The 14,844-nt window shown below is 37.3% G+C and overlaps 1 protein-coding gene across 1 annotated transcript in view; it reads left to right on the top strand.

Moving 5' to 3' along the window:
• LOC307154164 (metallophosphoesterase 1-like) overlaps nt 1-12,139 on the top strand; it is a gene marked incomplete at its 3' end in the record, with an annotated part of 106,152 nt that extends 94,013 nt beyond the window's left edge. Inside the window, exon 8 of the mRNA XM_079898931.1 lies at nt 12,089-12,139. Coding sequence (XP_079755057.1) covers nt 12,089-12,139 — 51 coding nt within the window. The remainder of the gene's footprint in view (nt 1-12,088) is intronic.
• Between the last annotated feature and the right edge of the window lie 2,705 nt (nt 12,140-14,844).

Genomic DNA, 14,844 nt, shown 5'->3' with positions numbered 1-14,844 from the left:
TCTCATAACAAGCGCGGGAGTTGAATGGCAGGTGACGAGAACCAATCAGATTGGATAAAATAACATGTATCCAATTCTGATTCGCCAGGGACGCAGCGACCTGCGTCCGGAGGAGAATCTTTAAGAAACCAATTAGAGACCAGCTTCAGGTCACATGCTGCCCGAAAATTTAAGGACTATATTTGTCCGGCGTCCCTCTCACATGAAACCGCATGAAACTTATTGAAAAACATAATAAAGAAAATAGTTAACCGATTAAAGCCAGTTTTTATTAAATGCTGAGGCTCTTACTACTTACATTGTATGAGTAAACTATTTTATTTTTTATTTTTATTTCATTTTTTTATCATTTTTGTATACATGTATATTTCTGGAATTTTGATGCGGGCGGCGCCCCAGCGCCCTCTATTGACAAGCCGCTACTGACACACACACACACACACACACACACACACACACACACACACTGGTCCACTATCTTTGTGGGGACTCTCCATAGACGTAATGGTTTTTTATACTGTACAAACTGTATATTCTGTCCCCTTACACTAACCCGACCCCTAAACCTACCCATCACACACACACACACACACACACACACACACACACACACACACACACACACACACACACACACACACACACACACACACACACACACTAACCCGACCCCTAAACCTACCCATCACTGCAGCTTTCTGCATTTTTTCATTTAAAAAAAAACAAAAAAACCTTTTTGTATGATTTATAAGCTTGTGTACCTCAATTTAGGTCCCCACAGTGACACGAGTCCCCACGAGTGTGTGTGTACATTCAGGTTTAAGACCCCACCAGGATAGAAAAACATGGACACACTCACACACACTGCATAGATACTTCATTATTTAATCACACTGGCTTCACAGCAGGTTTTGTTGGCTGTAGTCAGATTATTATCTTTTTTATTTTTTTATTTTTTTTTAATCAGTGGTCACTGCTACATTTACAGCTGAAAAATATAAACTAGGCATGTTAAAAAAATCCGCTCCTCGCTCCTGGCAAAATCACGCAACTCCGCTCCTCGCTCCGCTCCCACTCCGCACCGCTCACATACTCTGCTCTCTACACAGATTTTAAACGCGAACCTGTGATAAACGCTGATGGCGTTCACATGCGCATTAAGAATTGGTTCTATAGTTATGTGCGTTTGAATATATGTGCGCAGGTTTGTAATTCCCTACAAACCAAGCCTAAACAAAGTACTGGTATACATTTTGATACAGAATTTTATTTTATTTTGTCACTTCGGGGTAGGTACGCGAAACGAATTTTCCCGACAATGCTTTATCTGTAGAGTGGTAAAGGGATCCTCCATAGGGAGAGACTAGTTGGCACTTCAGCGCGTTGTCATCGGGTCCAGGCGAAGGTCCTTCATCAGATCTGGGGCCTCATTTATAAAACTGTGCGTAGGAACCTTACTAAAAGTGTACGTGCGCCCGAAAGCCAAAAATGGCGTACGCAAAAAAATATTCAGACTTATAAAACCGTGCGTACGCCAGAACCTGCGCAGAATTCACTTTATAAATCCCAGTCAGCGGAAGATTGTGCGTACATGCGTCTCCACCCGAAATAACCATATATGGAGCTTACAACGCCGAGTTTTACTATGCAGATCCTCATCTACATATCATTTGCATATGATTATTCATCCACGTGATAACTTAAACGTTATCACGTGGATGAATAATCATATGCAAATGAATGCAAATGATATAAACGGTACAAGAAACATTACATTAATACAAATCAAGTAGTTGTCTATCCTTGCCTTGTTTTTGAATAGCCTACATAAATCAAATAGTGTAAAATACATTTCAGAGAAAGTTTTTCTCAATCTTTTCCACTTGCCGAATTGTATTTTTAATTGATTTATATTTTTAATGGAAACAGATAGGCCTTGGGCATTATTTGCACGAAACTATTTTCTCAGACAATCTGGTATTATCATGATAAGCAATTATCTCTGTGGTTAAAACATTAAAGCACGCCACAGGAAAAGTGTTCAAAAACAATCGCATCCACAACAAATATTTCTAATGATTGAATTTAAAAAAATGTTGTAACTTCAGTAATGATTTCATGTTTAAGTGTTTAACTCCATTAATTTGAATGGCATATTTAATATAAATGTTTATATCAGAAGTATTTTATTTATTTAAACTGTTATTTGCGTCAGTTTCACTAAACGGCTCAACACGCTCGCTGCCGCGGACATTTAAGAAGGAATGGATATTTGCTTCAAGTGACAGGCTTGGTGATTGAAATTGTATTTGTATAATCTTTCTGTATATGGTATATATATTTTTTTTGGTATATATTTTATTGTCCCTTTAGGGAAATTCTTTTTCACATTTCCAGAAACGCTTTTCATTGTGCATACTCACGGCACATATGGACATACATATTTTCATACACAGTAAACATTTGACACATACATATATGGAAAAAAAAAAAAAAAACCTTCCACTATTTCACTGCAAAACAATTGATCTATCTGTGTGGCTTTGTCTTATTGAGTGTTTGGATAGCTGAGGGGATTAGGCTTCTGCTGAAGCGGGTTTTATTGCATCTTATGCTTCTGAACCTCCTGCCAGAGGGTAGGAGTGAGAAGTAGCGGTTGAGTGGGTGAGTAATGTCCAGGGATATTACATGAGCTATACGTGTGATGGCTTTGGTGTTTAGTTCTTGTAGATTTGGAGTGGGCAGACCTATTATTTTGGAGGCAGTATTGGTTATCTTGGTAAGTTTGTTACGTTTTTTTACAGTAAGCATGTTGAAAAAACAGGTGGAACAGTATAGTAGGATGGGTTGAGCAATGCTAATATACAGTAGTAGGAGTAGATGGGGGGCAACATGAAGTCCTTTTAGTTTACGCACCGCTGACAGTCTTTGGGTTGCTTTTTTCTGTATGTCTGTTGTGTGGTGTTCAAAGGTGAGGTTATTGTCAATTGTGAGTCCAAGATATTTGAAGTGATCTACTGTCCCTACTGTTTCGTTGATAATGATAATGGGGTGATGGGATTGTGCCGATCCAAAAAACATTTCTTTTGTTTTACTGATGTTGAGTTTGAGATAGTTATTTCCACACCACTGCGTGAAATGGGAGACTGTATTAAGATATTCTTGGGTTGAATGTGTGTCTGTGAGGAGTCCAAGGATTGCAGTGTCATCGGCATACTTGAGGAATATGGTGTTGGGTGAGGAACTGGTACAGTCGTTTGTGTAAAGGGTGTAAAGAAAGGGGCTTAAAACACAGCCCTGCGGTAGAGGTCTGCACTCCCGCGGGAGTCCCGCGGGATCCGCGGGTTGCGACGCAAAACAGTGCGGCGCGGGACAAATTTTGAAAGGTCATTGCGGGCGCGGGCGGGATGATGGAGGTGCACTTGCGGGTGCGGGCGGGAGGGATGATACGCTGCACTCCCGCAAATTAAATATGAGTGTAAAGTAAAATATATAAATGATTAAAGTAGCGTACATAATTTGTAGTTTTGAGGGAGATTCTGTTTGGCAGCAATAAAAACGTTTTAAGCAGCCTAAACTTGTGGATGTTGTCCTTTGGAGTACGGGCGGGGCCTAATCTCACGCACACTTGTTTAGAGACAATTCCTTCCCGCTGCTCCGTGTTCGAACTCGAAAGCTCAAAATAGACAGCAATAACATTCTAACATTATCTAATATATAATTATATATATTAGATAGATAATAATATTACCTAATCGAATAAATTTTTTTCTTTTTTTTTTTTTTTTTTGGTTACTGTTAGCCTACTAGTGAATATTATGCTGTTCGTAGGCCTAATATGGGACCGTTTCGTGTTTTGGTGATCACATTTTAAATGTTTAAATGGCCTGTAGTCTAGGATAAAAATGATCCGTTTAACAAATGTTCCTATGTGTGTAGGCCATGCCTAAGGCTGTTTTTATGTTACATGATAATTAAGCCTATTGAAATTTGGGCCGATTAATGTTTATCTTTGTTGGCGTTAGTTACTGTAAGGAATTATGTGCGCACGCATTTTTTTTCCAAGACCTTTCGTGAGACAGAATGTGAACATCCATCCTGCTGCCTGCCGTCTTGCGGGCATTTGCGGGCGGGAGCGGGACATAATATCACAGATGCGGGCGGGAGCGGGACAAAAAATGACAAATCTTTGCGGGAGCGGGCGGGAGCGGGACTGAACACTGCGGGAGCGGGCGGGAGCGGGACTGAACATTGTGTCCCGCGCAGGTCTCTACCCTGCGGGGCTCCTGTGTTGGAAGTCAGTATAGTTGTGGTGGTTGTGCTTACCCGTACAGCCTGTTGTCTGTTGGTGAGGAAGTTGTGGAGAAGATGGATCAGGCGGGAGGGGACATTGAGGTGGAACAGTTTCTGGATCAGTAGATGTCTCTGAATAGTGTTGAATGCAGAGCTGAAATCTGCAAACAGTATATGTTTAATTTTCTTTAGATTTTCTGTATAAAAGTGACCAAAAATACATTTAACTCCAGCTCACCATCGGTGTCGCCAAAGTGCTCCATCTCCAAAACGTTCGTACGCATGGGTCAGAGTTTGCGTGCAGGTGCGCAAATTTTCCCGTCAAGTTTTTCTTTATAAATCCCACCTTTTGCGCAGGAACTGGCGTATGCATGTTTTCAGCCCCGTTTTGTGCGTACGCAAGCTTTATAAATGAGGCCCCTGGATACGGCCTGGAACCGGCAGGCTGCGGGAAAACCCCAGGATAAATAAAGACACTAAAATTAGCGTAGATGCCATTCTTCTTATGATGTAACGAGTACATCAGGATTTATACTCTGCCATTCCCAATTTATGCAAAGCATAGGAGAATTTGTGTCTACACAGAAGAAAGCCTTATCTAGGCTGTGCTCCGGTACGGTTTGTGTCAAGCCATTTGTTAGTCTGGTTGTTTGATGAGAAAAATATGAATTGTAGTTGCAATAACAGTAGGCCTACAGCTATTCTGCTGCATGGAACTGAGGAACAACTGATGATGATATGGTTTGATCTCCGGCTGATCAATCAGAGGACGGGCGTTTCATTCCCGCCCACGTGCAGAGATCAAATGCTCAAACTGTTTATTACATGTTTTTTTTACACCTGTATGAAAAATGAAAAATCAAGCTTAATTCTTGTTTTTCTAATGATTTTTTTTAAACAAACAAGGAGCCGTTTTCTCATTTTTCTTTCGATATAAAAAAAACAAAAAACAAAAAAAAAACGACTGAACGAATGATAGACGGATTGATGCGGCTGCTTTCAGATCCAATACAGTTGGATGCTTCATCTTTCTTCAAAAGTTTCTTTGCAATTTCACTGTGCCTCATTTACAAAACAACATGCTCTGAAGAAACATGTAATAGGCTACTCCGACGCGATCCGGGACACCATTAAAATAAACCGTTCTTATGCTGAGATCCTTCTGAAGTCTGTACAGAGACGCAAAAGAGCTGTTAAAACTGGACACATCAAAGTGAATGTTATTTCACATTTGTCTTGTCAACAGACTCAAGTGTGTGAATTATGTCAGAAACTGAATGGGCATCTGTATCTACACTGTATCTAGTGTCGACGGCATCAATGTGGGTTATATTTGCTTTTGACAAAATGCTCACATCCGTTGTAGACACATGTCAGCCGTTAAGCGACTGAATGACAGTGGGTGGGGCATATTCTGTGCTGATGTATCAGTATCTGGGCTGATGTATCAGTATCTGTGCTGATTCGTCAGTGTCTTGCTCTGAAGACAGTCATGCAAATTTATTTGCCCATGTGACGTCACAAATCCTGCAATATCCAAATAATCTGTTTGTAGAGCTTGATTAAATAAAAGCTTTGTTTATAATGAGGAGAATGTTTTAAGCTATGAAACTTAAAAGATGACTTGATGGTACAAAGACCTCTTATATGTCAAATATCAAGGCAAATTTGATTGCTTATGTCATGACTAACTATTTTAATCTAGTGTAAACAAAATGTCCTCTTGTGTTTAACTGGTTTAAGATCCTTTACTGACCCCACACTGTAAAAATAAAAGGCCTGGAGGAACCTTTTGGGGTTCTTCACTTTGTCACACCGGCGGAACCGTCTGTAGATCCTCTAGGCACCCTTTAAAAAGGGGTGGTTCTCTGAGGAACCACACAAGTTTCCTGAGGAACTCTTATATCAGGCACTGTGTGGAACCACTTTGGGTGCCTCCAGGAACCAAATTTTATTTTTTTTAAATATTTAATTTCATGTTGTTACTATGGTTACCTTTGACTTCTATTATAATAAACAAATTGAACCAAATACAAAATAAGAATTGTTTATTACATATTTGATATTCATTTTTATACATACACTTCCATACACATGGGAAAAAAAGCTAACTATAGATTAATATCAATGAATACACAAAAAATAGTATAATACATAAGCAACATGAATAATCAACCATGTATATACAATAGATAAACAAGAAAAGACATCTTAACAAAATGCATGGAAACACATATGTTCCACGAAATAAATCAATGTAAAAAAATTACATTTTGACTAATTAAAAATGTCCATCTTTACTTAACTTTAAAACATTTGTGTTTCAGTCCGATGGTAAGTCTGACATCACTGTCTCCAAGTCCAAAAGCTCTATCAGATGCCAAAAACAAACAAACAGTGCTAATATGCACTCGTGCAGTAATATTCCTGAAAATTATGATCCTAACCTTTATCTCTATACCGAAATCTCAGATGGTTAGATATTCAGCTATTTTGAATCATAAAATGTTGAAGTCTGGGATGCCGTTAGACTGGAGACTGTAATGTACACTATGGCTTTTGAAAAGCTTAAATGTGTGACTTGAATCAGTGTTCATAAAAGGTTGTTGAGTATTCTCATGAAACAAGATAGAGGAAGTAGAGGCTTCGACCCGGAAACAGTATTAATGTGCAGTAAAATTATCTGTTGTTCTGTGAATGTTCACTGGTGAATTACAGTCATTTCAATAAGAATCCACACGATAAGCAATTTCGTTTGTGGTCAAAAATGTCACTATGGGACCAAGGTGGTCACTGGAATTCGCTGGATTTGACCAACAGAAAGCTGTGTGAAAGTGACTGCAGTGTGAGCTGTGCTTCATACATTACGTCGCTACACTGCTGACAATGGTCAATGGACTTTTTTGCCTGTGTAATTTCACGAAATTCAAAAATGTGATCGCACATTTACTCGCTGCAACATAAAATGCAATCAATAATAAAATCTTCACAAGGGACATGTGAGGTACTTAACGAGCAGTGTTGGTCAAGTTACTTAGAAAAAGTAATTAGTTACTGATTACTTCTCCAAGAAAGTAATCCAGTTACTTTACTGATTACTTATTTTCAAAAGTAATTAGTTACTTTACTAGTTACGTTACTAGTTACTTTTCAAAAACATGATGCACGAAATGAATACACTATAAAGCAATTGACCTTTCTGCTTAATTCTATTCTTTATGCATATTCCATCATCTAAAATTGAATCAAATGAAACATTCTTTTTTAAAACTTGTTTTATTAGTTTCAGTATTTTAACTTTATGCACATTGCATCAATGACTCACTCATTAAGATGGTCGCCTGCCGCCTCCTACTGGTGGTTTATAAATATTATTTCTATGCACAAATATTATTTCTTATTTGTATATTCAAAAAATATTTTAAATAATCTCATTACATTATTTAATGCAGTTTATTTGATTGGTAACAGCCCTTTAGCATCTTATTATTCTATTGTAATTTATTGATCAAATTTAAGAATTTTAAATGAAAGATGAAGCAAACGATTAGGGAAAAATGCCCTTTATAAAGGTTAAAATATCATAAATATGCCGATATATATATGTTAAAGCTGACTGAACTGATGAGAATACTGATTTGGAATAAATTATATTTACAACACACACACAAAAAAATCAATTTTTTTTCCTGTTCTAACAAATGTTTTTACTCGGACAAGTGAATGACCGACCGAAGGACAAATGAAAAGGCTTAAATGTTGAGCCCTGGTATATATTTATTATTATTATTCATTTATTTACCCATAAACCTGTCTTTAGGAAGCCATAAGTTACAGTGGCAAGAATAACTTTGTGAAACCTTTGGGGGTGGTGGACAGGGTTTACATTAAGACAGGAGTTTGCCTTAATCTAGTTGATCATGCATTTCTTTTCTTTTATTCCACAGCTGATGTGTGCAGTTTTTTTATTGCTTGCATTAAAATAATTTTCTCTTGTTTTGTTTTTTAATTGCAGTCTTTTTCTTCCGCCATTCATGCTTATCAGCTCCATGCAATCTTAAGCTTTTCTTGGTTCAGCTGCACACAGTCTGAAAAGGTTTTTTGGCAGTTTGCTAAAATAAAAGACCCATTCTAAGAGCTGTTGACTTTTCTACCTTGGGAAAGAACGTTAAACGAACAACTTAAAAAGGCATGACAAATCATGACATAAGACTGACATCACTCACAACGTACCAATGTATTATCCCTCATGAACAAATATAACGTCTGATGTTTGCACGTGCATACCAGTTTACCATTACAACATCGTTCATGAATAAACATGACGTCTGAACACGGACAAACTGTGCGTGTTGACGCGTCAAAATTCACGCGTTTCGTTTAAAGACTTTTGAACGCGATCGCTTGCCATAGTGTTTACCACTGACTTCGCGGCGCTCATGTCATTGTCACTCACGAGTAACGGCTCACGTCGCGAGACAGTCTCGTAGTATAACGCAGTAACGCAGCCTGCTTACGGGGAAGTAACAGTAATTTAATAACTGTTTTTGCAATTGTAATCCCTTACTTACTCGTTACTTGAAAAAAGTAATCGGATTGCAGTAACACGTTACTTCTAACGCGTTACTGCCCATCAGTGTTAACGAGTTAGAAAAGTGAAAAGGTACAGCAGATTTGTTTTCTGTTCGTTTTTCCTCTTTTCTGGTGGATGGTCCAGGCACTTCAGTGATTTTCAGGTCTACAGGAGGATTTTTATTCTTGTTCAAACTTGTATTTCAGCTTACCACGATCCCTGCAAAGTACAAAATTTACTGTTAGTAAGGTTGATAGTTGTGAAATTTAAATAATTTCCTCAGCCTTGTGACGTTCCAAACCTGTTAGACTTTCTGTCTGTGGAACCCAAAAGCAGATCTCAGGCATAAATAATGCAACCCCAGTCACCGTTCGATTTCACTGCATGAAACATAAGCAGATTGCGTAAATCATTCATTAAACCATTCTTATGTACACTTGTCTAGTTCAATTCAATGCAACAATTTATGTAAAAATGGTTAAGAAAAGATCCTAAAAATAATCAATGAGTTCACAACTCATGTGTTATGGGTTGTGTTGTAAGTCTTCTGAAGCCATATAATAGCTTTTTCCTTTTTTTTTTTTTGTCGAAAAAGACTAAACTTGAAGTTATAATTCAGAGTTAAAATGTCTTATATTCAAATGCAAATGATAAAGATATAAGAAAAAATGCATAGCATTATTGGCGCCAAACCTGTGATATTATTTTTCTGAGTAACATGAATGAGATTTTAGAGCATGAGGGAAGATTTTCAGAGAATAACTGATTAAAAAACACAAGTACACAGTCAAACAATACAATTTCACACAGAGAAAGTTCATAGTAATAAAGAACTTGCATGTGGTGTAGGTAACTTACTGTCATTCAGTGTTGCCACTGAAATGGTCAGATTGTTCAAGAAATGTACTGGTAGTTCTGGGGAAACAAAAGAACAAAGCTGATTATTCACAACATAATATTTATTGACCAGTAAATGGCTTTAAAATGGTATTTGAGAGAATGAGGGTACCTGAAGTAAGTAAAGTTAGGCTAAACAAAAACAGACCAAACTATATTAAGCTGCTTTTGTTATTCATAACAAACACCAATGATGAAATAAATTAGTTAGGCTATATCAGCAATTTGAAGATACAGTTGTACAGAATATGTTGAATTGAATGACTAAATCAATCTAAGACAATAAGTCAAATAATAATTTTCATTTGTTCATTATATCAACGTAGTTAGCATCGCGGCTAAAACCTTCATACCAGATACTGTGCAATAAAAGAGTGGTAAACACTGTAAAAACGTAGTAATGTATAATAAATTTAGTTAATATATATGTGTGTTTGAATATATAGTGAGTAGACTCTGTATTTATATTTATTTGGCGAGTTTACAAACCTTGTAACGGAGAGCCGAACAAACGGCGGAAGCTTTGATGAGAGGAGCCGTTACTTTCAAACCCGATGACGATCAGCTGAGCTTTGTTGCGCGCGAGCAGCGCGAGCATCAATGAAGCAACGACAGCAGAGGAATAGCAGGCAGCATTTTCGTGACAGAATAAAACTTTTCTCCTCCTGGTTCTTCTTCTTCATATTATTAATATTATTATTATTTAGTGTTGTTGTTTAAGGTTTAAATTAATCAATAAAATATACTAAATATATACTATATTTAGTATATACTATACTAAATAAATTTAAGCTACCCAGTTGAAAAAGACGTAGGCTACTGTTAGATGTATTAAAAATGCATTAAAGTATATTTGTATTGTAGGCCTACTAAAAACACACTCAAGTACATTTTTAATACATTTAATAGTACGCCTTTTTCTCCTGGGTATGTATACTGAATCAAACTTAAGTAGCTTATAATAATAATAATAATAAATATAGCTGCGAGCAGCGATTGCGGGCCCAAGCCGGTGGCACCGCCACCCTGGTGCCTTTATTTACACTAAAGCCACCGGGGTGGCGGTGTCACCGGCTTGGGCCCTCCATCGCTGCTCGCAGCTATATTTATATATATATATATATATATATAATAAATGTAACAAAAAATATATATATACATTATATATATACAAAATAAATGAACAATTATTAAATTGAAAAAAAAGAATAAAATGGATTTAGTTCTGATATTTGTATAATTTTATATAGAAATAAATGGTGTATAATTACATTTTTAGAAGATAGGAGGTTTTTAGTGTTTCCTTTTTTGACATTACTTTAATCCCTCGCCATAGCAAAACCGTATGAGATATTTATTATCTGTTTACAATTTAGCATCTTTAATGTATTTTCATCATGTTGAAAAAGTTTGGTGGGAATAAAATAAACCACTTAAGAGAAGTGGGTAAAAATACAGAGGCTGATTTTGCAAAGAAATCCACATTCAAACCAAAATATCTGACTTCCTGTTACTCGGAGCTAATTACTGTAAATTAGAAAATTGTCCGGCTCGATGAGACCAATATGTGTACTGATTTTTGTGACTGTACATAAAATTAACCCCTTCACTTTTGTCAAAAGCATTTAGAAAGTGACACACTTCCTGCTGCCAGTTGGTGGCGCTATAACTTTTACTCACTATAGTTACATACATGTGATCGGCCTCTTACCACGAACACACTGCTGAAGTTTAATCAAGATCAGTTAATGTATGCAGAAGTTATAACACTTCGTTTTTATCTTTTCTCGCCATAAATTCGTTTCCTCGCCACGGCCAAACCGTTCAAGATATCAAAAATACATCCGCAATTTAGCATCCTCAATGTCTTGACTTCATGCTGACCGAGTTTGGAGGCGAGTGGATGAATTCTCTAGGAGGAGTACATCAAATTCCACAGCATGCGTTTTTCAAACAACCCATAATAGCCGACTTCCTGTTGGGCGGAGCTAATAACTTAGAGTGCGGAAGTTGTTCGGCCCGATGAGATCTATATGTGTACCGAGATTCATATTAATTCATGCAAGCGTGTTTGATATATGGACCAAGTTTTCAGACCGTGTTCAAGGGGGCGCTGTTGAGCCCCCCTGCCACACCCGGGTACCAGTTTCAGCCCAGCCCTGATGGCCGCGGGTTCTGACCTGTGTGAAAAGTTTCAAGAGTTTTTTAGCACGTTAAGGGCCCCAAAAGCCCCTGAAACCTTGAAAAACAAAGATTAAATGGAATAGACAAATCCCCCCCACCCCCTCCACACACACACACACACACAGAGACAGAGAGAGAGAGAGAATATTCTCCAGAAAATCCACATTCAAACCAAAATATCTGACTTTCTGATGGTCTGAGCTAATGACTGTAAATTTGAAAGTTGTCCGGTTTGATGAGAACAATATACATACCAAGTTTTGTGATTCTATGAAAAACTAAGCCCCCATTATTGACTAAAGGTGGTGCTACTGAGCCATTCCACCACGCCCGTTTCTGAAACTTTGCACGTGTCTACTGGATAATAAATGTGATGTGTCTGTCGAGTTTCATGCATTTTCAAGTATGTGAAGAGTCTCAAAAGCATCCGAAAAGAATATTAAAGTTTGATGCGTTGCCACGGCAACAGTATCTAAGATATCAATAATCCTTTCACAGGTCTACATCTGCCGTGTGTCTACATTATACACATAAAGTTTTAAGCAAATCGGGTAAAAATAAGAGGGTGATTTCAAAGCATTTTGAAAGTGACACACTTCCTGTTGCCAGTTGGTGGCGCTATAACTTTGACTCACAAAGATCACATCCATGTGATCGGCCTCTTACAACGAACACACTGCTGAAGTTTTATCAAGATCTGTCAATGTATGGTGAAGTTATAACACACTTCCTGTTTCTATTTTCTCGCCATAAATTCGTGTCCTCGCCACGGCCAAACCGTTCGAGATATCAAAAATCTGTCCGCAATTTAGCATCCTCAATGTCTTGAATTCATGCACACCGAGTTTCGAGGGGATTGGATGAATTCTCTAGGAGGAGTATTTCAAATTCCAGAGCGTACGTTTTTCAAACAACCCATAATAGCTGACTTCCTGATTGGCGGAGCTAATAACATAGAGTGCGGAAGTTGTTCGGCCTGATGAGATCTATATGTGTACCGAGTTTCATACTAATACATTCTTGTATGTGTCCAAGATTTCAGATTGCATTCTAGGTGGCGCTGTTGAGCACCCCTGCCACGCCCGGGTACCAGCTTCAGCTCGGCCCTAATGGCCGCGGGTTCTGACCAGTGTGCAAAGTTTCATGAGTTTTCGAGCATGTTAAAGGCCCCAAAAGCCCCCGAACCCTTGAAGAACAATAATAATAATAATAATAAATATAGCTGCGAGCAGCGATGGCGGGCCCAAGCCGGTGGCACCGCCATCCTGGTGCCTTTAGTTACACTAAAGCCACCGGGGTGGCGGTGTCACCGGCTTGGGCCCTCCATCGCTGCTCGCAGCTATATTTATATATATATATATATATATATATATATATATATATATATATATATATATATATATATATAACAAAAAAATATATAATATATACATTATATATATGTAACAAAAAATAAATAAATAAATAAATAAATATATATATATATATATATATATATATATGGCGAGGCGAGGAACGGGCAGAGAAGAGCGAACGTTTTTGGACATTCATCATATTGCATTGGTTTTCATTTCTTGTCCTCAAACCGAGCACTAATCTGTTTATTTTTAAGTCACACATTCTCCATTGATTAAAAAAGACAATCAAATGTATTTTTTAATGGTAGTATTATTTTATACAGAAATAAATTATTTATAATTCAGATGAGAATAAAGTTAGTGTTAATTAAAATTGTAAGGAAAACAAATATATTGATCTAAAATATACTATAATTTGCTGCAAATAGGTTGACTATTTATATTTATTATTATATTTTATTACGGCTGTAATGAACCAGCTGCAATGCTGCAATGCACAGTGTGTGTGTGTGTGTGTGTGTGTGTGTGTGTGTGTGTGTGTGAGGCGTGGGCGCGATCGAACAGTGGAAACATAAAAACATAGGCTACTCCGTCGGTTTGTTCATACAGGACATCATTTAAACTGCACTGTGTTTACTTATATTTATGTACACTCGCAATAAAACACAACATTGTGCTTTTGTAAAAAAACATTCAAGCAATCCCACCCCCGAAATGGCGCTATTTTTTAAATGAAACTAAAATGCTCACGGCTGCATGGGCAATAACACGTCTACAGCGAGGAATGAGCAAAACAGAGTGAATGTTTTTTAGTTAATTCCTACTGGACGTCCGTATTTCACTTTCGCTCATCATATACTCACCCTCATGTTGTTTTAATCCTTTATGAATTTCTTTCTTCTGCTGAACAGAAAGGAAGATATTTAGGAGAATGTCAGTAACCAGACAGTTTCTGATCCCATTGACTTCCATAGTAGGAAAAAAATGTATACTATGGAAGTCAATGAGACCAGAAACTGTCTGGTTACTGACATTCTTCTAAATATCTTCATTTCTGTTCAGCAGAAGAAAGAAATTAATAAAGGATTGAAACAACATGAGGGTGAGTATATGATGACAGAATTTTCAATTTAAAGTGGAGTATCCCTTTAAGTTAGCGATTTAAAAGCCCCCGCCGCGGTGTCACACATCGATTAACCAGTGGGAAAAAAATTCTCAGTCACATCGCTATTATATTAATATATAAATACAATATGCAATGGGCCTACCTGATTTTGAACACAAGAGGGCAGTATAGCCCTATGTATGACTTTTTTTTTTACTAAATAGCGCATTCTGGCTGATTTTAAAATTGTACATATTTCTTGAATTGAAAAAAACTGAATAAACCCAAAACTAGTTCTGTTTCGGTTTAGTTCTGATATTTGTATAATTTTATATAAAAATAAATGGTGTATAATTACATTTTAAGAAGATATGAGATGTTTTCTGATTCCTTTTTTGACATTATTTTAATCCCTCGCCATGTCAAAACCGTTT

This window comes from Squalius cephalus (assembly GCF_949319135.1).
Source record: "Squalius cephalus genome assembly, contig: scaffold_81, whole genome shotgun sequence".
In the NCBI taxonomy this organism is placed as follows: domain Eukaryota; kingdom Metazoa; phylum Chordata; class Actinopteri; order Cypriniformes; family Leuciscidae; genus Squalius; species Squalius cephalus.
Note: the sequence above shows the minus strand (reverse complement) of the source record. Positions and strands in the feature narration are given on the sequence as shown.